The sequence below is a fragment of the Sebastes fasciatus genome, unplaced genomic scaffold, assembly GCF_043250625.1.
Source record: "Sebastes fasciatus isolate fSebFas1 unplaced genomic scaffold, fSebFas1.pri Scaffold_38, whole genome shotgun sequence".
In the NCBI taxonomy this organism is placed as follows: Eukaryota; Metazoa; Chordata; class Actinopteri; order Perciformes; family Sebastidae; genus Sebastes; species Sebastes fasciatus.
Genome location: NW_027428221.1, coordinates 1 through 22500, shown reverse-complemented (window position 1 = coordinate 22500; position 22500 = coordinate 1). Strand labels below are relative to the sequence as shown.

Below are 22500 nucleotides of genomic sequence, written 5' to 3'. Positions count from 1 at the left end.
CGCCCCCAACTTCTGCAACAGCACGTCCACTTCCTCCTCCGTTGGCATAGAAACCGCCCCGTTAGGGGTGCAAGGGCCCCTGGGTAAAAACAGAGACATACAGACTGTGATGCTAACAGGCTAACGTCATCAGTGTGATGCTAACAGGCTAACGTCATCAGTGTGATGCTAACAGGCTAACGTCATCAGTGTGATGCTAACAGGCTAACGTCATCAGTGTGATGCTAACAGGCTAACTCTATCAGTGTGATGCTAACAGGCTAACGTCATCAGTGTGATGCTAACAGGCTAACTCTATCAGTGTGATGCTAACAGGCTAACCTGCTCAGTGTGATGCTAACAGGCTAACCTGCTCAGTGTGATGCTAACAGGCTAACGTCATCAGTGTGATGCTAACAGGCTAACGTCATCAGTGTGATGCTAACAGGCTAACGTCATCAGTGTGATGCTAACAGGCTAATGTTATCAGTGTGATGCTAACAGGCTAACGTTATCAGTGTGATGCTAACAGGCTAACGTCATCAGTGTGATGCTAACAGGCTAACGTCATCAGTGTGATGCTAACAGGCTAACGTCATCAGTGTGATGCTAACAGGCTAACGTTATCAGTGTGATGCTAACAGGCTAACGTTATCAGTGTGATGCTAACAGGCTAACGTTATCAGTGTGATGCTAACAGGCTAACGTCATCAGTGTGATGCTAACAGGCTAACGTCATCAGTGTGATGCTAACAGGCTAACGTTAGCACTGTGATGCTAACAGGCTAACGTTAGCAGTGTGATGCTAACAGGCTAACGTCATCAGTGTGATGCTAACAGGCTAACATTATCAGTGTGATGCTAACAGGCTAACGTCATCAGTGTGATGCTAACAGGCTAACGTCATCAGTGTGATGCTAACAGGCTAACGTTATCAGTGTGATGCTAACAGGCTAACGTTATCAGTGTGATGCTAACAGGCTAACGTTATCAGTGTGATGCTAACAGGCTAACGTTATCAGTGTGGTGCTAACAGGCTAACGTCATCAGTGTGATGCTAACAGGCTAACGTCATCAGTGTGATGCTAACAGGCTAACGTTAGCACTGTGATGCTAACAGGCTAACGTCATCAGTGTGATGCTAACAGGCTAACGTCATCAGTGTGATGCTAACAGGCTAACGTTAGCACTGTGATGCTAACAGGCTAACGTTAGCAGTGTGATAACATGCTAACCTGCTCAGTGTGACACTAAAGCTCCAGCGTCTCCAGCGGCAACTCTTCATCCTCTTCCCGTGGCGAGACGACAGCGAGTCCTCTCCCCCAGGGACCGCCCGGGGGCGGGGCTTCAGCTTCACCTTCACCTGTAAACCAATCACTAATCAATCAACCAGCTGATCACCTTCTATAATTCTATCAGCAGTCAGTAACAACACCCACCTTGAGGCTGTCCATGCGGGGCCTGGTCTCCATGGTGATGACGGAGGCGGTGGGGAAGGAGAGAGGTGGCGAGGAGGAGGAGGAGGAGGAGGTGGGAGGAGGAGGTGAGGAGGGAGAGCGGAGGAGGGAGTGGACGGTGATGGAGGACATGTTGCTGGCGTACTGGTGCTGTGCTCTGCTGGGAGGGGACGGCGAGACGGGGACAGCGGCCTCTCTCACCTTGTTTCCAGCTGTTCTGCTCTGCAGGCCAGATGTGTAGAGTGCAGAGCAGTTTGGACTGCAGAACACCAGGCTGGACCTGGACTGACCCTCCTGTAACACACACAGTGACTTCCTGTCAGCCATCTTTGTTGCTTCACTCTCAGTGTTGAACAGTCGTCTACTGCGTCCCACCTGTTTCAGCTCCTTCACGATGCGGACTCCGTTTCCCAGCAGCACCTTGCAGTAGCTGCAGCTCGGAGGCCTGTGACCAGTGTTCCCAGCAGCAGGTGGAGGTCTCTGTGGTCTACTTCCTGTTGGACCCTGAGAACACGTCAAACAGTCAGTCACAGCTCCCGTTACGGGACATGACGTTCACAACAAAGACTCTTATTGTGAAGGAGTAGAGGAAAGATTTCAAATTAAGACAAAGTGAAACACAGCAGACATTTGTGTGTACAAGTACTGCAGTACTTGGTCCCACCTGTGTGAGCGGTACTCGGACTCCAGCCAGCAGGGCCAGGGCGCTGCGCTCGGGGCCGGCGGGTCGGCTCAGCTGGTAGTCGACGGGGACGGGGACCCGCAGCAGCTCCGCCACCGCCGCCATCACACCGGCTACGTTCTGGAAAACAGTCACAGTGATGTCATCAGGAGGGAGGGGCTAAACAATGACTCGGCCAATCAGAGAGTGAGAGAGAGACGTTTACCTGAGCTGCTACAGGGTTCAGGGTTATCGCTATGGTAACCAGGTCGGTGTTAGAGCAGGAGGGAGGAGCCTGATGGGTCGGCTCTGACTTCACTTCCTGTTTCACTGCAGAGCCTTTGCCCCAGGAGCAGGGCATCATGGGTATTGTAGGCGAGGGACAGGGCGAGGGCGGCTCCAGTTTGATGAAGGAGAGGTCGGGGTACCTGCTGACCTCCTCGTCCGCCACGCTCTCCGGAGACGACGACGGGACGAAGCCGTCCGGGCTGTCGCGCCCCGACGAGTCCTGAACCCTGAGGAGGAAAACACACGAAGAAGAAGTGCCAGAAGAGTCAGAAGAAGAAGAGTCAGAAGAAGAGTCAGAAGAGGAAGAGTCAGAAGAAGAGTCAGAAGAAGCGTCAGAAGAAGAGGAGTCAGAAGAATCAGAAGAGGAAGAGTCAGAAGAAGAGGAGTCAGAAGAATCAGAAGAGGAAGAGTCAGAAGAATCAGAAGAAGAGTCAGAAGAAGAAGAGTCAGAAGAGGAAGAGTCAGAAGAAGAGTCAGAAGAAGCATCAGAAGAAGAGGAGTCAGAAGAGTCAGAAGAAGAAGAGTCAGAAGAGGAAGAGTCAGAAGAAGAGGAGTCAGAAGAAGAGGAGTCAGAAGAGGAAGAGTCAGAGGAAGAGTCAGAAGAAGAGTCAGAAGAAGCGTCAGAAGAAGAGGAGTCAGAAGAATCAGAAGAGGAAGAGTCAGAAGAAGAGGAGTCAGAAGAGTCAGAAGAGGAGTCAGAAGAGTCAGAAGAAGAGTCAGAAGAGTCAGAAGAAGAGGAGTCAGAAGAGTCAGAAGAAGAGGAGTCAGAAGAGTCAGAAGAAGAGTCAGAAGAGTCAGAAGAGTCAGAAGAAGAGTCAGAAGAAAAGTCAGAAGAATTAGAGTCAGAAGAGTCAGAAGAAGAGGAGTCAGAAGAAAAGTCAGAAGAAGAAGAGTCAGAAGAGTCAGAAGAAGAGGAGTCAGAAGAAAAGTCAGAAGAAGAAGAGTCAGAAGAAGAGGAGTCAGAAGAGTCAGAAGAAGAGTCAGAAGAAGAAGTCAGAAGAGTCAAAAGAAAAGTCAGAAGAAGAAGAGTCAGAAGAAGAGGAGTCAGAAGAGTCAGAAGAAGAGTCAGAAGAAGAAGAGTCAGAAGAAGAGGAGTCAGAAGAGTCAGAAGAAGAGTCAGAAGAAGAAGAGTCAGAAGAGTCAAAAGAAAAGTCAGAAGAAGAAGAGTCAGAAGAAGAGGAGTCAGAAGAAGAAGAGTCAGAAGAGTATTCTTCTCAACTTTTAACGGTCTAAAACCAAAAAGAGGAGACGGCATTTACCGGAGCTCTTCCTGATTGTTGTGGGGCGGCGTCGGCAGAGAGGCGGGAACGTCTACCGTTCTGGAGGCGTGGTTTAGAGCCAGGAGCCCCTCCCCCTTCTGCTTCACACCTTTCACTGAAAAAACAAACACAATTTAACTCCTCCTCCTCCTCTCTCCCTCCTCCTCCTCTCTCTAGCTCCTCCTCCTCCTCCTCCAACTCCTCCCCTCTCCTCCTCTCACTCCTCCTCCTCCTCTCTCTCTAGCTCCTCCTCCTCCTCCTCCCCTCTCTCTAGCTCCTCCTCCTCCTCCTCCCCTCTCCTCTCCTCCTCTCACTCCTCCTCCTCCTCTCTCTAGCTCCTCCTCCTCCCCTCTCCTCTCCTCTCTCCCTCCTCCTCCTCCCTCCTCCTCCTCCTCTCTCTAGCTCCTCCTCCTCCTCCTCTCTCCCTCCTCCTCCTCCAACTCCTCCCCTCTCCTCTCCTCCAACTCCTCCCCTCTCCTCCTCTCTCTCCTCCTCCTCCTCTCTCTAGCTCCTCCTCCAACTCCTCCCCTCTCCTCTCCCTCTCTAGCTCCTCCTCCTCCTCTCTCTAGCTCCTCCTCCTCCTCCTCCTCTCTCTCTAGGTCCTCCTCCTCCCCTCTCCTCTCCTCTTCTCTTCTCTCCTCCTCCTCTCTCGCCTCCTCCCTCCCTCCTCCTCCTCCTCTCTCTAGCTCCTCCTCCTCCTCCTCTCTCCCTCCTCCTCCTCCAACTCCTCCCCTCTCCTCCAACTCCTCCCCTCTCCTCCTCCTCCTCTCTCTCTAGCTCCTCCTCCTCCTCTCTCCCTCCTCCTCCTCCCCTCTCCTCCTCTCACTCCTCCTCCTCCTCTCTCTCTAGCTCCTCCTCCTCCTCTCTCTCTAGGTCCTCCTCCTCCCCTCCCCTCTCCTCTCCTCTCTCCTCCCTCCTCTCTCCTCCCCCCTCCTCCTCCTCCTCCCAGTCTAAACAGCACCACTCACCGTCCTGCTCGGTGATGTCCTTCCTCGTCAGCTCCTCCGTGGTGGCGAAGCCGTTCACCAGTTTCTGCCTGGCGACCGGTGGGGGTGTGGGGGGCAGGGAGGCTGGAGGTGTGGGGGGGTTACTGAGGTTGTTCTGCTGGAAGGGATGGAAACAAGACCAGGTTTTAAAAGTGGAATCAGGGGCGCCTGGTTAGCTCAGTTGGTAGAGCGGGCGCCTGTGTAACAAGGCTCAGTCCTAACCGCGGCGGCCCGGGTTCGAATCCGGCCTGTGGCCCTTTCCGCATGTCATCCACTCTCTCCCTCCCCCCTTTCCAACACTCTGTCTACTGTCCTGTCAATAAAGATGCTAAAAATGCCCCCAAAAAATAACTTAGAAAAAAAAAAAAAAAAAAGTGGAATCAGTGAAGCACAAACTATTACTGTAGTACTACTGTAGTACTACTACTACAGCTCCTCCTCTACTACAGTATTACTGCAGTAGTACTGTAGTAGTATTGCAGTAGTACCTTGTATATGAGCTGGGAGTAGTACTGTAGTAGTACTGTAGTAGTACCTTGTATATGAGCTGGGAGTAGTACTGTAGTAGTACTGTAGTAGTACTGTAGTAGTACCTTGTATATGAGCTGGGAGTAGTAGTCCGTGACTCCGTCCAGGCAGGCGTTACCGAAGGAGCCCGTCAGTCTGGAGTCTCGGCCCAGAGAGGAGCTGCCGAACGGGGGGAACAGACTCAGATCCACCCTGAGGACCGGCTCCATGAGGGGCAGCACCGACAGCTGGGGGGGAATCAATAATCAATAATCAATAGGAAGAGGAGGAAGAGGAGGAGGAAGAAGAGGAGAGAGAGGAGGAGGAGGAGGAAGAGGAGAAAGAAGAGGAGAGAGAGGAGGAGGAGGAGGAGGAGGAGGAGGAGGAGGAGGAGGAAGAGGAGGAGAAGAGGAAGAGGAGGAAGAAGAGGAGAGAGAGGAGGAGCAGGTTGGTCTACCTGTCTGAGGTGAGTCATCAGCGGGTCAGAGGAGGAGGAAGAGGAGGAGGAGTGGATCTTCTCCTCCTCCTCTTTCTTCCTCCTCTTGTTTTTAGGAGGAGCTCTGTCTTTGTCCGTCCGTCTCTTACAGCGTTGAGTCTTCTTCCTGCCGGACGGGTCCAGGACGTCTGGACTGTCCATCGCCACCTGGAGGAGGGATCATACCACGACGTCATCATCATCATCATCATCATCATCACGCACCAATCACAACGCTCCGTCCTGAGGTCATGTGACCAGATTAAATAAACCCCCCCCTCCTCACCATGTTGCCATGGGAACCAGGCCTGTCCTCCTCCTCTGACCGGACGCTCTCATTGGACAGCTGGCGGCGGGCGGGGGGCGGGGCCTGTCCGGTGGGTGACGGCGTGGTGGCCGGGGACATCTTGTCCTTCAGCAGGTGTCTGAGCAACTCCTTCCCCCCGTCACCCGCCCCACCCTCCTCCATCTTCACCACGCCTCCTCCACAAGCTCCTCCCTCCTCACGCTCCTCCTGCAGGGAGACCAGGAGAACACTCAACACCTGAGAGGACAGGGTACTACAACAGGTACTACAACAAGTACTACAACAAGTACTAGTACTACTACAACAAGTACTAGTACTACCACAACAAGTACTAGTACTACTACAACAAGTACTAGTACTACTACAACAAGTACTAGTACTACTACAGTAATACCACAGTGTACTGGTATTACCAGAGTACCATCAGAGTAACTGACCTTGACCTCCAGACGAGCTGCAGACAGGGGACCTCTCTGACCCTCCATGCCCAGGATGGAAGCTCTCTGCTGGGCTGCAGAGATGACAGACAGCTGCCTCTCCAGCTCCGACGATGGAGCCAGACCGGAGAGGGCGGAGCTTAGAGAGAAGCAGAGATCCGATTGGTCCACGCTGCCCCGGGTGGGCGTGGAGCAGGAAGTGTCGGACACAGCCGGAGTGGGCGGAGCCGTGATGTCGTCGGAGTACGAGGACAGCGGCGTCCTGGCTCCTCCTCCTCCGACCCCGGCGTCGTCTCCGTCCCTCTTCCTGCTCTTCTTCTTCTTTGGTTTGTCGTCAGGGATGATGTCAGAGTAGAGCTGGATGAGGGAGGCGGGGCCTCTGGAGGAGGAGCAGGGGAAGGACGGGGAGGAAGAGGAGGAGTCCTGTCCAAATCGATGACCTCCAGGATGGGAGGGGGTCAACGCCGCCGGCCGTACTTGTCCCTGTGCCGAGGGCCCGGCGGGGCCCGGGAGCCTCGGCCTGGCGTGGAGGGAGGGCGGAGCAACGTCCACGGGGGGCCCGTGCTCAGGTAGGACCCTGACCCGCTCTGAGGTGACGCCGGGCAGTAGAGCAGGAGCTGGGTGAGCTCCAGGGTGCAGGGGTCCTCCTGTGAACCCCTGGAGGAGGCCTGCCTGCTGGTGCGGTGGTGGAGGTCTAGCAGCTGGGGGGGACTGGAGGAAGTCCTGGGGCAGCTCAGAGCTGAAGAAGGGCATCTGGGACAGACCATCACCTCCTGGTCCCGCAGGACCTCCTGGTCCAGATGTTGCCCCGACTCGAGCCCCTGACAGAGCTCCAGATGTTGGCATGGCTGCTCCTCCGGCTCCAGGACCCACAGAGGCTCCCAGCATGCCTTGCTGCTCCAGCTCCAGTCTCTGCTGCAGCGCACGATGACGCTCCACCTGAGAGGAGAAGAAGAACATCTGTTTCTACTTCCTGTTCTCTACAGACTAACATCTGTTTCTACTTCCTGTTCTCTACAGATTAACAGCTGTGTGTTTCTACTTCCTGTCGTGATGGCGTGATGACTCACCTCCTGCATCAGTTGGACTCGCTGCCTCTCCTGCTGCTCTCTCAGCCGGTCCCTCCTCTCTCTCTCCTGGAAACCTTCGCTGAACGGGTTGTTGTCGTCAAACTTCACCTGCAGGTGGAGGAGACAGAGTGACTCATGGGTAAAGGTCTCCGTGGTTACCGGAGGTGTAAATCTGACAACCAGACGTCGGTGAACTCCTCCAGGTGTGTTTACCTGAGGAGGGGCGTCCCCCGCTGCTCCGTTGGGGCCTCCGGCGGGGGGGCCCCGGGGAGCCGCGGTGAAGCCCGCTGTTGGAGCGGCGAGGGCGGGCACCGTGGTCGCCTGGGTGTGCGGGGGAGCCTGGGGGGGGGCTTTAGGCAGGGTGGCGGGGGGCATCTGAAGAGGCATCCTCTGCCCCATCACCCCCGGCCCCGGATGGGCCCCGCCACCCGGCGTCCACCCGGGGGGGACGTTCGGGAGACGGGCCACGGTGGGGCCGCCCGGGCGTGGCTGCATCGACACCAGGGTCTGGGGGAGGGGGGGCAGGAGGATTTGGGTCTGGGGGAGGGGGGGCTGGAGGATTTGGGTCTGGGGGAGGGGGGGCTGTTGGATTTGGGGCTGGGGGAGGGATGGCGCTCCTGCAGATCTCTGCTGTTTGGTCCTGTAGTCCTCGATCAGCTCGGTGTGATCCTTCTGCTGCTTCCGGATCTGAACACAGACATCACATCATCACACCGACACCCAGTCTGACACCCACTCTATGTCTTTATCTATATCTATATATCTATATATCTATAGATGTGCAGGTGTACCTGCTCCAGCTGTTTCTGCACCGCCCCCTGCTGCTCGGTGACGTTGAGGAGTTGGGCGGCGTCCTCCTCGGTGAGGGCTCGGCCCGCCTTCTTGGCCGTCCTCTGTTTGGCCGACAGGGACTTCTTGGTCTTGCGGTGAGCGGCGATCTGGTCCTCCAGGAGGCGCTGCTGCATCTGCAGGAGCTGCTGCGTCTCCCCCAACCACTCCTCGTACTGACGCCGCTGGGCCTCGTCTGCACCACACAAAACATTGAAACATGATTCATCTCACATGTTTTATATCAGTTCTAAATGAACCTTAAAGGGAGATTAGTCACGTATTTAATACTCTTATCAACATACAGAATTAATCTGGTTCACTACTGACGTATGAACCCAAAATAAACAGATTTAATATCAATAAACTGATCAAAATGATGCTGAAATAACGACATAGTGATGCTGATCAGTAAAAAGTCAGAATTCATGCTTTGTCAGGTCTGTTACCATGACGACGAGCAGACAACTTTTAAAATGCTTGTTTTCTGAGTTTCAGACTTTTTTAAGACTTTTTTCGGATCTTTTTTCCGACTCTTTCAGATTTTTTGGGGGAATTTTCTCATTTTTCACACATCTGTCCAGACATTTTTCTGAAATTTTTTCCAACATTTTTTAAATTTCTGATTTTTTTCCGAAATTTTTTGGACATTTTTCCGAAATTTTTGGGACTTTTTCAAACATTTTTCTGACATTTCAAAAAAAAAAAATTTCAGACATTTTTCGGAATTTTTTCAAACATTTTTCCGAAAAAAATTCGAACTTTTTTTCCCGAAATTCTTTCGAATTTTTTCCGACTTTTTCAAACATTTTCCCGACATTTTTTCCGACTCTTTCAGATTTTTTTTGGACTTTTGTCATTTTTCACACATCTGTCCAGACAGTTTTTGGATATTTTTCAAACATTTTTCCGACTTTTTTCCGCCAAAAACCCTCACACATTCACATTTATTATATACCGATGGATTCATCAGGTTTTATAGTTTCAGATGATACCAGTATCTTCATTCGAGCGTTATCGTTATCATCACGTTAACTTCAGCAGCTCTAGTTCTTTATTGTCTCTCTCTCTCCTGTTATATAGAATATTAACGTATCATGTGAATCATCGTTGGGTTTGTTTCCTGATACTCACTGACGAAGCCCGGGCCAAAGCTGGGGGGGTTGGGTCGCACCAACTGGGGGTTCAACTTCCCGTCCTGACAGGAAGAGAAGAGTAGACACTTCCTGTTAGAACCAGAACACAGAAAGCACATCAGGGACTTATTCAAACTGATTCTGATGGTTCTACACACCGGGCCCACCAGGTGAGGAGGCTGAGGAGTCCCCTCTGGACCTGGAGCCACCGGAACCACCGGAACCACAGGGGCCACCGGGACCACCGGAGCCACCGGGATCACCGGGACCACCGGGACCTGCTGGAACCTGACAGGTTAAAGGAAGAGGAGTCAGTCTTTAATTACCAGGTGGACTTCAGTCACAGAGGTCAAAGGTCAGAGGTCATCCTACCTGTTGATGACCATGGGGTTGAGTCCCAGGTTGCTCTGGGTCATGACCTTGTTGATGCCCTTCAAAGCCACCATCTTGGCCTTCATGATGGGGTCGGCGATGGAGTCAAAGTCTGCTGGACACACAAACACACCTGTCAAAATAAAAGCCTCCCGGGGCCCAACAACTACACAATAAAAGCACAAAGATGAAACCAGGAGCACTATTCAGGGTTCAGGTCTGTTGGGGTTCAGGTCTGTCGGGGTCCAGGTCTGTCGGGGTCCAGGTCTGTCGGGGTCCAGGTCTTACCTATATTGGGTAACACGGGGTCTGGGGTGGACCTCTGTCTGATCAGGGCCTGCATCTGTTTCTGCTGCTGCTGCTCCTGGCGCTCCTGGTCCAGGAGGTCCTGCAGGAGTAGCGGCTGCTCCTCCAAGAGCAGATGCCTCTGCTGATTCTGGTCCAGGTCCAGGTCCAAGTCCAGGTCCAGGTCCAGATTCTGGGGGAAGATGGCCTGGCTCTGGGTCTGGGTCTGGTTGGAGGTCCCCGGGTGTGGAAGCTGGGTCTGGGGGTTCAGGAGGAGGAGGCGAGGCTGGGAGGGTTGGAGGGACCGTGGGTGAGGCGGGACAGGAGGGCCCTGGGGGGTCAGACTGGGGTAACCTTGGGGGGTCAGACCGGGGTGACCCTGAGGGTGGGGAGTGAAGAGAGCCGACGGGGACGGTCCAAACGGTCTCTGCTGCTGCTGGAAGACGGACTGTTGACCAGCCATGGGGGGGAGAACCCTGGGTGCCATGCCCGACATCGGAGCCTGTTCCTGGGTCTGGAGAGCCGGTAAGGCCCCTGAAGCAGAACCACAGTCCTTCACCTTCTGGAGGGACAGCTGGCTGGAGCCTGCTGCCTCGGCCCCCTGAACTCCGGGGGGTCTGCTGGTGGTGAAGCCGACCCCAGGTTGTGGTGCAGGGTGCTGGGCTGCAGAGAGCCCGTCCCTGGCCTCCGTCTTGATGCCGTCCTGTACTTCCTGTTTGACCTGGCCTAACAGGAAGGCGTGGCTATCGGTCTTTCTGGTCCCGCCGCCGTCCTTCTCCTCCACCGGCTCCCCCAGGTCCAGCTCCTCGTTGAACATGTCCTTCTTGTCCTCCAGATTGAGCTCGGGGTCGGCGTAGGCGATCAGGTCGAACTTCCCCGACAGCAGGAAGTCGTCGAGGTGGAGGTCGTTAGGACCCAGATCCAGGTCCTCTTTACCTGAAAGGGGAACGCCGTTACAACACGATGACGAGAGATCTTTACGTTATAACCACAAACTATGATTGTTTACTCTCGTACCGTCTTCAGGGTCCAGGTTCAGGTTCAGGTCCACCAGATCTTTCACCTCCACGTCCTCCAGGTCCTTCACAGCAGAGTCCTCCCCCTCCAGGTGCTCCTCCATCCCATCAGTGGACTCGTGGAAGTGCTGCTGGTGGTGGTTCAGCTGGTCCATCACCATGTGCTGGCCCAGCGGCGGGGGTCTGAGCAGGGACGGCTGGGGGTCTCTGGGGTGCAGCGGCGGCGGGGCCTCGGGGAGAGAAAAGGACAGCCTCAGGCGGTTCTCAGGGGCGCGGTGGCGGAGCTCTATGTAGGGCTGTCCCATGATGCTGTGCTGCTGGAGGGGAAGGGAGCGGGGGAGGAAGGGCTGGGGGACACCTGGGGGAGGGGGGACAATAGTTACATTACACAGTAATCTATTACATTTCTAAAGTTACCACCAACCAGGCTGCTGAGTGTCAATGAGTGATGTACTGTTGGTCTGACCTGGTAGCAAGTGGGAATGAGCACCGGGAGCAGGGAGGGGCCGGATGCTGGTGAACTCTCCAGGCATCGGCCTCCTCATCTGGACCGGGACTCCATCCACCAGACTCAGCCCAGGTACAGGCACCGATCCCTGGGGAGCACGCAGGAAGGAGTCCTGGAGACCCGCTGGAGCTCCTGGAGGATCAGCAAACCTGGAGGAGGAGAGGAGGAGGAGAGGAGGAGAGGAGGAGGAGGAGGAGGAGAGGAGGAGGAGAGGAGGAGGAGGGGAGGAGGAGAGAGGAGGAGGAGAGGAGAGACGAGGAGGAGGAGGGGAGGAGGAGGAGGGGAGGACGAGAGAGGAGGAGGAGAGGAGAGACGAGGAGGAGGAGGGGAGGAGGAGGGGAGGAGGAGGAGGGGAGGACGAGAGAGGAGGAGGAGAGGAGAGACGAGGAGAAGGAGAGGAGGAGAGGAGAAAGGAGGAGAGGAGGAGGAGAGAGGAGGAGGAGGAGGAGGAGAGGGAGCAGGAGAAGGAGAGAGGAGGAGGAAGAGAGGAGGAGGAGGAGAGGAGAGGAGGAGGAGGAGGAGAGGAGGAGAGGAGAGAGGAGGAGGAGGAGGAGAGGGAGGAGAGGAGAGAGGAGGAGGAGGAGGAGGAGGAGGAGAGGAGGAGAGGAGAGGAGAGGAGGAGGAGGAGGAGAGGAGAGAGGAGGAGGAGGAGGAGGAGAGGAGGAGGAGGAGGAGAGGAGGAGGAAGAGAGGAGGAGGAGGAGAGGAGAGGAGGAGGAGGAGGAGAGGAGGAGAGGAGAGAGGAGGAGGAGGAGGAGGAGGAGAGGAGGAGGAGGAGGAGAGGAGGAGGAGAGAGGAGGAGGAGAGGAGAGACGAGGAGGAGGAGAGGAGGGGAGGAGGAGGAGGGGAGGAGGAGAGAGGAGGAGGAGAGGAGAGACGAGGAGGAGGAGAGGACGAGAGGAGGATGAGAGAGGAGGAGGAGCAGGAGGCGAGAGGAGAGGAGGAGAGGAGAAAGGAGGAGAGGAGGAGAGAGGAGGAGGAAGAGAGAGGAGGAGGAGGAGGAGGAGGAGAGAGGAGGAGGAAGAGAGGAGGAGGAGGAGAGGAGAGGAGGAGGAGGAGAGGGAGCAGGAGGAGGAGAGAGGAGAGAGGAGGAGGAGAAGGAGAGAGGAGGAGGAGAGAGGAGGAGGAGGAGAGGAGAGGAGGAGGAGGAGAGGGAGCAGGAGGAGGAGAGAGGAGAGAGGAGGAGGAAGAGAGGAGGAGGAGGAGGAGAGGAGGAGAGAGGAGAGAGGAAGAGAGAAGGAGGAGGAGGAGAGGAGGAGAGAGGAGAGGAGGAGGAGGAGAGAGGAGGAGGAGAAGAGAGGAGGAGGAGGAGGAGAGATGAGTAAACCATGTCTGGGGATCTGGTCTGGACCAGGTGTTGATGCTCCTCTCACCTGAGGACCGGTCCTCGGACCCCCATCTGCCTGGTGAAGGGAGCCTCGTTGGGGGTGAAACCTCCAGGGAACCTGGGGACCGGAGCCGGCCCACCGGGCCTCACCGTGCCGGGGTAAGGGGGCGGGGGGCGTCCAAACGGGTCTGTTGGAGGAGCGATGGAGGGGTCCGCCTGGGACCAGTGTCGAGGTGTGGCAGAACCAGGGGCGGGTCCAGGTGGAGCAGCGGGGGGTCCGGTGGGTCCAGAGGCTGCTTCCTGCAGACCTTTCTCCTGCCGTAACGCACTCTTCTGCTGCTGCTGCCTCAGGATGAGCTGCCGGAGCCGCTGGCGCTGCACGGGAACACAACAGAACTCAGTAGAACCCAGTACAGAACCGCTCTAAATCTAAAGCCACTACAGCGGTGACACCAGACACCAGAACACCGGTCCTACCTGTCTCAGCTTCTCCTCCGAGTCACCGAGCTGAGGCAGCATGCTCATTGGTCCCTCTAAAGAAGCCACGCCCAGCACTGCCATTTCATTGGTTGTCGTCTTGTCCGTCAGCGAGGGGCCCGGTGTCATGTGACCCTGCTCAAAGGGGTCGTGACCCGGAGTCTGACCAGCCAGGAAGCCGCTCTCCTCCGACATCCCAGGATTCTTTGGGGTCTGGCTGCTGGAGCTTCTGGGAAATGAGTCCTGTTGTTGTTGTTGTTGTTGTTGTTGACATTGATGTTGTCGTCCTGGAGACGGCTGCACCTGGAGAGAGAACACATACATCAATCTGCAGTAAATACATACAGTATACACTACAGTACAGACGCAGTACAGACGCAGTACTGACGCATAAACTGCAGTACAGACATGTAAACTACAGTAGAGACGTTTAAACTACAGTACAGACGTGTAAACTACACTACAGACGTGTAAACTGCAGTACAGACGTGTAAACTGCACTACAGACGTGTAAACTACAGTAGAGACGTTTAAACTACAGTACAGACGTGTAAACTACACTACAGACGTGTAAACTGCAGTACAGACGTGTAAACTACAGTAGAGACGTGTAAACTACACTACAGACGTGTAAACTGCAGTACAGACATGTAAACTACAGTAGAGACGTGTAAACTACAGTAGAGACGTGTAAACTACAGTAGAGACGTGTAAACTGCAGTACAGACGTGTAAACTACACTACAGACGTGTAAACTGCAGTACAGACGTGTAAACTACAGTAGAGACGTGTAAACTACAGTAGAGACGTGTAAACTACACTACAGACGTGTAAACTACACTACAGACATGTAAACTACAGTAGAGACGTGTAAACTACAGTAGAGACGTGTAAACTGCAGTACAGACGTGTAAACTACACTACAGACGTGTAAACTACACTACAGACGTGTAAACTGCAGTACAGACGTGTAAACTACAGTAGAGACGTGTAAACTACAGTAGAGACGTGTAAACTACAGTACAGACGTGTAAACTACAGTAGAGACGTGTAAACTACAGTAGAGACGTGTAAACTGCAGTACAGACGTGTAAACTATACTACAGACGTGTAAACTGCAGTACAGACGTGTAAACTACACTACAGACGTGTAAACTGCAGTACAGACGTGTAAACTACAGTAGAGACGTGTAAACTACAATAGAGACGTGTAAACTACACTACAGACGTGTAAACTACACTACAGACGTGTAAACTGCAGTACAGACGTGTAAACTACAGTCGAGACGTGTAAACTACAGTCGAGACGTGTAAACTACAATAGAGACGTGTAAACTACAGTAGAGACGTGTAAACTACAATAGAGACGTGTAAACTACACTACAGACGTGTAAACTACACTACAGACGTGTAAACTGCAGTACAGACGTGTAAACTACAGTCGAGACGTGTAAACTACAGTAGAGACGTGTAAACTACACTACAGACGTGTAAACTGCAGTACAGACGTGTAAACTACAGTAGAGACGTGTAAACTACACTACAGACGTGTAAACTGCAGTACAGACGTGTAAACTACAGTAGAGACGTGTAAACTACACTACAGACGTGTAAACTGCAGTACAGACGTGTAAACTGCAGTACACACCCATAAACTACAGTACAGACGTGTAAACTACAGTACAGACCCATACACTACAGTACAGACGTGTAAACTGCAGTACAGACGTGTAAACTACAGTAGACGTGTAAACTACACTACAGACGTGTAAACTGCAGTACAGACGTGTAAACTGCAGTACACACCCATAAACTACAGTACAGACGTGTAAACTACAGTACAGACCCATACACTACAGTACAGACGTGTAAACTGCAGTACAGACGCGTAAACTTTTGCACAGACCCATTAACTACAGTACAGACGTGTAAACTACAGTACAGACGAAGTACAGACGAGTAAACTACAGTACAGACCCATAAACTACAGTACAGACGTGTAAACTACAGTACAGACCCATAAACTACAGTACAGACGTGTAAACTACAGTACAGACCCATGCACTACAGTACAGACGTGTAAACTACAGTACAGACCCATTAACTACAGTACAGACGAAGTACAGACGAGTAAACTACAGTACAGACCCATGAACTACAGTACAGACGTGTAAACTACAGTACAGACCCATAAACTACAGTACAGACGTGTAAACTGCAGCACAGACGCGTAAACTACAGTACAGACGTGTAAACTGCAGCACAGACGCGTAAACTACAGTACAGACGTGTAAACTACAGTACAGACGTGTAAACTGCAGCACAGACGCGTAAACTACAGTACAGACGTGTAAACTACAGTACAGACGTGTAAACTGCAGCACAGACGTGTAAACTACAGTACAGACGTGTAAACTGCAGAACAGACGTGTAAACTGCAGTACAGACGTGTAAACTACAGTACAGACACAGTACAGACGCAGTACAGACGTGTAAACTGCAGTACAGACGTGTAAACTACAGTACAGACACAGTACAGACGCAGTACAGACGTGTAAACTGCAGTACAGACGTGTAAACTGCAGTACAGACGTGTAAACTGCAGAACAGACGTGTAAACTGCAGTACAGACGCAGTACAGACGCAGTACAGACGTGTAAACTACAGTACAGACGTGTAAACGGGTGTTATCCATTACCTGATGGTGTGTAAACGTCTCTCCAGACAGTCCTGGAACCAGAGGGGATGAACCGGATCCGGCAGGTTGAGGAATAAAGCTGTCTATCGGCGCCTGGCTGAAGGACTCCGGGTGCTTCTGGGACCGAGGCGTGGAGGGCTGCTGGGCGTAGGGGTCCAACGAGGGCCGCGGCGTGGAGGGCTGCTGGGCGTAGGGGTCCAACAAGGGCCGCGGCGTGGAGGGCTGCTGGGCGTAGGGGTCGGCGCTCCGCTGACTCCCCGGTGATTGAGGGAAGCGCTCGGTGACAGAGGGGCGGGGCGTCCCAGGGTTGGAGGCGTAGGGGTCCAGGTTCGGGTGGGAGGGGGATGGCCGGCGGTTGGCGGGCTGCTGGTTGTACTGGTCCAGTCTCAGTGCAGGCGGCGTGGTGAGGTACGCCGGGTCAGAATGTGGCCGTGGTGTACCAGGAGTCTGAGGGTTGGAGGCGTATGGGTCAGGCGAGGGCCGGGAGGTCAAAGGTGAGTGCTGGGTGAAGGGGTCCGGGATCTGCTGGCTGTAGTCCGGCCTGGGGGTGCCGGGGGTCTGGGAGTAGGGGCTGCGGTGGGGGGAGCCCAGTCCTGACAGCGGACTGGAGGGGAAGGGAGGGTCCTGAGACTGGGAGAGGGCAAAGCCCAGGTCTGTGGGTCTGGACGGGTCCCTCCTTCCTCCTCCTCCTCCTCCTCCTCCTCCTCCTCCTCCTCCTGGGGGGCCAAACACCTCCTGCTGCTGCTGGGGGGGCATGGGGGCCTTAAACAACCCCCCCTGGACCAGTTCACCCCCCCGACTGTACAGGTCAGACACACGGAGGTTACCACTGGGATGAGGACTCCTCTGGAACGCCTCTGCTCCTCGGACACCCACCAGTCTGCAGGAGGCGTCAGGGGCCGAGACCGAGGAGGTCCGGCTCTGCTGCAGGCCTGGAAGGAGAAACAAGGAGGAGGTGTTAGCTGGAGGAGGAGGAACAAGGAGGAGGAGGTTACTGGGAGGAGGAGGTGTTAGTGGGAGGAGGGGGAGGAGGAGGAGGTGTTAGCTGATGAAGGAGGTGTCACAGGGAGGAGTTACCTGGCGGGAGTCCGGCGGTCCTGGTCCCGTCGGAGGTCTTGGGGTCGGGGGACATGGCGGGGGAGCCGAAGGCGTCGTGTGCCGGGGAGGCGCTGAGGGAGTTGTGACGCTGCTGCTGGGCTGCCGGGGCGCCGCTGGCCTGGGAGGAGGCGGGGCGAGGAGTTCCCACTACTTTACCGTAGGGGTCCCACGGCGAGGAGGGGCGGGAGGAGGGCGACGAGAACATCTGGGGGGACGAGGGGGGCTGGTGGAGGGGGGAGGAGGGGAGCGGCGAGAAGCCGGAGGGGGGAGGGAGTGGCGGTCTGAGGAAGACGTCGTTGGCCAGGGTTAGGACGTGCGGTCTGGACGGCGGCAGGTGGAGGGGGGAGGCGTTGCCCCCGGCGACGGGCATCATGGGGCTGCGGCTGTCGGCGTCGGGCGACAGGCGTGCGGCGAGCTGCTGCTGCCGCTGCTGCTGCTGCAGCTGCTCGTTCTTCACCTGTTCCAGCTTCTGCGTGGCCTCGATCTTCGCCTGCTGTTTACTCTGCTGACGCATTATCTGAGACATAAACAGGAAACAGGAAGTGGGAGATGGGACAGAGCGCCACGCGTCACACTGCTGATTGGTCGCTACATATGGCGTTAAAGCAGGATGACATGGCAGCTGGTAATGCTCGCTGTCCCTCGCTCTCTGTCTCTACGTATCAGTGATGATGAGGTCACAGCATGCAGGGGGGGGGGGATGGGGAGACCACATGACTAAAACACGCCGTCATGACATCATTAAACGTTCTGCAGGATCAAACATGTGATAATGAATCAGACAGGTGTTTTAGTCCAGCTGTGGTTCTGGTGGGTGGTAGAGGGGTCTGGGGGATTCTGGGGGGGCGGGGCCTCCCTGCTGTCTGTCTCTCACCTGGTTCATCACACCTGCAGTGATACCTGCTCACAATTAACGTGACGCTGCTGCCGTCCTCCGGCAATCAGACCACACCGGTCCTGGACTTCCTGTCACATGATCTCAGAGTAAAGACGCAAAGAGACGTTACGCCGGGCCGACGGAGTGACGTTACGCCGGGCCGACGTTACTGACGGAGTGACGTTGCGGCGGGCCGACGGAGTGACGTTACGCCGGGCCGACGTTACTGACGGAGTGACGTTGCGGCGGGCCGACGGAGTGACGTTACGCCGGGCCGACGTTACTGACGGAGTGACGTTGCGGCGGGCCGACGGAGTGACGTTACGCCGGGCCGACGTTACTGACGGAGTGACGTTGCGGCGGGCCGACGGAGTGACGTTACGCCGGGCCGACGTTACTGACGGAGTGACGTTGCGGCGGGCCGACGGAGTGACGCTGCGCCGGGCCGACGGAGTGACGCTGCGCCGGGCCGACGGAGTGACGTTGCGCCGGGCCGACGGCGTGACGTTGCGCCGGGCAGACGGAGTGACGTTACGCCGGGCAGACGGAGTGACGTTGCGCCGGGCCGACGGCGTGACGTTACGCCGGGCAGACGGAGTGACGTTACGCCGGGCCGACGGCGTGACGTTACGCCGGGCAGACGGAGTGACGTTGCGCCGGGCCGACGGCGTGACGTTACGCCGGGCCGACGGAGTGACGTTACGCCGGGCCGACGTTACTGACGGAGTGACGTTACGCCGGGCAGACGGAGTGACGTTACGCCGGGCAGACGGCGTGACGTTACGCCGGGCCGACGGAGTGACGTTACGCCGGGCCGACGGAGTGACGTTACGCCGGGCCGACGTTACTGACGGAGTGACGTTACGCCGGGCCGACGGAGTGACGTTACGCCGGGCCGACGTTACTGACGGAGTGACGTTACGCCGGGCCGACGGAGTGACGTTACGCCGGGCAGACGGAGTGACGTTACGCCGGGCAGACGGAGTGACGTTACGCCGGGCAGACGGAGTGACGTTACGCCGGGCAGACGGCGTGACGTTACGCCGGGCCGACGGAGTGACGTTACGCCGGGCAGACGGAGTGGCGATAGTGACTACTACCAGAACCGAGAGGCTGAGAGCTCTTCTCTGTTGGAGGACGGCAGCACACCAACATTCAGAGCGAGGTAACATCCCTTCAGAATAAAATCAGTCGGTTCTCAGACGGACCGAGGCCACGGACACCGACTCTGGGTCGAGCGTCCTCAGACCGACAGCACTGATGTGTTGTTTTAGTCGGATCAGAACCCCTCCATTGTTCCCAAACCCTCCAATGTGATCCGGCCCAGAGAAGGTGATCGTGAGCCGTCCTGGCCCATGTCTCTGAGATCCTCTTTGCTTTGGGAGAGTCCGTCGGCTCGGTCTCACAACACACTTCTAGTTCCCAGTGTCTCAGTCCTGGAGGTCGGAGGTCGGAGGTCAGAGGTCAGCGGTCAGCGCTGGAATAAACTATAATGAGGAGATCAACGTCTGGTCCATTCAGAGAGGAGAAAGACTTCAGGAAGCAGCAGCTCCTCAGACTCAACTGAATAACTATAATACACTATTATTATTATTATTATTATGAATAATAATACAATATTATTAATAATAAAACATTATTAGCATAAGTAATAATAATAACAATACAGTATTAATAATGCAGTATTATTATTATTAATAATAATAATAATAAAACAGTGATTTTTTTTCACAATCGAAAAATTACTGAAATGAATTGATTATCAAAATAGTTTAATTAATTCTCTGTCGATCAGCGAATCAATGAATCAACTAATTTAATGCAGCCGTAAACCAGCTGTGAACCAGCCCTTAACCAGATGTTGACCTCCAGATGACCTGAGTGGGAACTGAAGTGTGCGTGGAGCGGCAGAGGAGCTCCCCGGGAGACAGGAAGAGGATTTCAGAGGGGTCATGGATCCAGGAGGTCTGCCTGGAACAGGTTCTCCTTGAGATCTTACCAGAGCCTCTCCTGCTACAGCTGCCTGGGAGGGACAATCTGTATGAGATGGTGATTTTAGGGCTTTTTCCTGCCTCTTCTTACCGGCTCCACATCTGTCTTTAACCTCTCCCTTTTCAATGAGATTACATCACAGGGATTAGTCGGAGTCAGTGAGTGAGGAGCATGCACAACATCTTCATCAATGACACAATGACAGCCTGGTGGTTACCATGGTTACTGCTCAGAGCGGGAAACCAACACCATCCCGCCGCAGTGACCGGACCACGTCTGGTGTTGGTCTCTCCCTCTGATTCTACTTCATGGGTGAAGTGGTAAACTCTCTGCTCACCTGTCTGAACTTCCACTCCTGCTCCTGCTCCGTCTCTTTGGGCCTCAGCGGGTCCTTGAACGCATCCTCCGTCTCCATGGAAACGGGGTCGTAAGGTCCCAGCGGCAGCGGTAGCGGTGACTGCTCCTGCTGTTGCTGCTGCGGCATCTGCTGCATCTGCTGCGTCTGCTGCGTCTGCTGCGTCTGCTGCGTCTGCTGCGTCTGCTGCGAGGGCTGGTGGCGTTTCAGCGGGTCGTTGGACAGCTGCACCTTGCTGATGCGCTGAGCTGCCCGGTTGTCTCTCGCTTTTTGCTGGAGGAGAGAAAAAACAACACCGAGGCGGCGCCGTACGTTAGGAGGTTGGGGAACAGTTGGGGAACAGTCGGGGAAGAGTTGGGGAACAGTCGGGGAAGAGTTGGGGAACAGTCGGGGAAGAGTCGGGGAACAGTTTGGGAAGAGTTGGGGAACAGTTTGGGAGGAGTTGAGGAAGAGTTGAGGAAGAGTTGGGGAAGAGCTGGGGAGGAGTTGGGGAGGAGTTGAGGAACAGTTGGGGAACAGTTGAAGAACAGTTGGGGAGGAGTTAAGGAACAGTTGGGGACCAGTTGAGGAACAGTTGGGGAGGAGTTGGGGAACAGTTGGGGAGGAGTTAAGGAACAGTTGGGGACCAGTTGAGGAACAGTTGGGGAGGAGTTGGGGAACAGTTGGGGAGGAGTTGGGGAACAGTTGGGGAGGAGTTGGGGAACAGTTGGGGAGGAGTTGGGGAACAGTTGGGGAGGAGTTAAGGAACAGTTGGGGACCAGTTGAGGAACAGTTGGGGAGGAGTTGGGGAACAGTTGGGGAGGAGTTGGGGAACAGTTGGGGAGGAGTTGGGGAGGAGTTGAGAAACAGTTGGGGAGGAGTTGAGAAACAGTTGGGGAGGAGTTGGGGAACAGTTGGGGAGGAGTTGAGGAACAGTTGGGGAACAGCATGATGAGAAAATGGCTCAATCTGGTGGACAATAGAACTTTAAAAACTCACAACGAAGGGCGCTCTGTCCTGAGAGCTGGCTTTCCTCCACAACTTGGCGATCTGCTTCATTCTGGTGGACCAGTCTGAGACACACACACACACACACACACACACACACACACACACACACACACACACACACACACACACAGAGAGAGAGATGAACATTTGATGTTCCTATGGAAACATGTTCTGTTAGGTTATATATATATAAACATATATGTAGCGAGTACCAGGATGCTGCTCTATCAGCTGGGGGAAGTTGGTGTTACAGTAGAGGACGGGAGCGACGGTCGCCATCTCTCCCAGAGCTTCTTCTTTCTCCCACTTCAACATGCCCCTCTGAGCCGTCGACATCACGTCCTGCTCGCCCTCTCCCGCTGATGCCCGATTGGCAGGTTTCTCAGGAAGGGGCTTCAGAAAGCCTGCTGTCGTCTGGGCGCCGCTGGGCATCATGGGAGTGTGGGTGTTAGGGAAGAGAGGACCAGCTCCCATCAGCCCGTTCATCAGCGGAAGACGAGGAAACACAGTGGCTGCTGGGAAACGGATTTAACAATCAATCTATACAGTCAGTATACAGTCAGGGTACAGTCAGGGTACAGTCAAGGTACAGTCAAGGTACAGTCAGGGTACAGTCAGGGTACAGTCAGGGTACAGTCGGTACAGTCGGGTAAAGTCCGGGTACAGTCGGGGCACAGTCGGTACAGTCCGGGTACAGTCGGAGCACAGTGAGAATAAAGTCGGGGTACAATCCAGGTACAGTTGGGTACAGTCCGGGTACAGTCTGGGTACAGTCGGGGTACAGTCCGGGTACAGTCGGTACAGTCCGGGTACAGTCGGGGTACAGTCGGTACAGTCCGGGTACAGTCGGGGTACAGTCGGGTACAGTCGGTACAGTCCGGGTACAGTCGGGGTACAGTCGGGTACAGTCGGTACAGTCCGGGTACAGTCCGGGTACAGTCGGTACAGTCCGGGTACAGTCGGTACAGTCCGGGTACAGTCAGGGTACAGTCGGGGTACAGTCGGGCACAGTCGGTACAGTCCGGGTACAGTCGGTACAGTCCGGGTACAGTCGGGGTACAGTCGGGTACAGTCCGGGTACAGTCGGGCACAGTCGGTACAGTCCGGGTACAGTCC

General features: G+C 55.0%; 1 protein-coding gene across 8 annotated transcripts in view; it reads right to left on the bottom strand.

Moving 5' to 3' along the window:
• LOC141763771 (histone-lysine N-methyltransferase 2C-like) overlaps positions 1-21981 on the bottom strand; it is a 28343-nt gene extending 6362 nt beyond the window's left edge. Inside the window, exons 1-30 of one of the 8 annotated variants that reach the window (XM_074628495.1) lie at positions 21597-21980; positions 21373-21446; positions 20377-20667; positions 20047-20157; positions 17150-17687; positions 16313-17004; positions 16073-16270; positions 13375-13677; positions 12944-13272; positions 11530-11720; positions 11065-11421; positions 10051-10983; positions 9763-9877; positions 9549-9678; positions 9389-9452; positions 8218-8450; positions 7640-8113; positions 7427-7534; positions 6357-7295; positions 5899-6126; positions 5595-5780; positions 5224-5385; positions 4613-4748; positions 3645-3759; positions 2324-2612; positions 2101-2238; positions 1812-1940; positions 1419-1730; positions 1215-1342; positions 1-79 (exon numbers count right to left, since the gene is read on the bottom strand). The exon at positions 1-79 is cut by the window's left edge and continues 117 nt beyond it. In XM_074628495.1, coding sequence (XP_074484596.1) covers positions 1-79; positions 1215-1342; positions 1419-1730; positions 1812-1940; positions 2101-2238; positions 2324-2612; positions 3645-3759; positions 4613-4748; positions 5224-5385; positions 5595-5780; positions 5899-6126; positions 6357-7295; positions 7427-7534; positions 7640-8113; positions 8218-8450; positions 9389-9452; positions 9549-9678; positions 9763-9877; positions 10051-10983; positions 11065-11421; positions 11530-11720; positions 12944-13272; positions 13375-13677; positions 16073-16270; positions 16313-17004; positions 17150-17687; positions 20047-20157; positions 20377-20667; positions 21373-21446; positions 21597-21870 — 8256 coding nt within the window. In that variant the 5' untranslated portion in view covers positions 21871-21980. Of the gene's footprint in view, positions 80-1214; positions 1343-1418; positions 1731-1811; positions 1941-2100; positions 2239-2323; positions 2613-3644; positions 3760-4612; positions 4749-5223; positions 5386-5594; positions 5781-5898; positions 6127-6356; positions 7296-7426; positions 7535-7639; positions 8114-8217; positions 8451-9388; positions 9453-9548; positions 9679-9762; positions 9878-10050; positions 10984-11064; positions 11422-11529; positions 11721-12943; positions 13273-13374; positions 13678-16072; positions 17005-17149; positions 17688-20046; positions 20158-20376; positions 20668-21372; positions 21447-21596 lie in introns of all 8 variants that reach the window. The other 7 variants (XM_074628493.1, XM_074628496.1, XM_074628492.1 and 4 more) reach the window with 7 other exon arrangements.
• Positions 21982-22500: the final 519 nt, after the last annotated feature.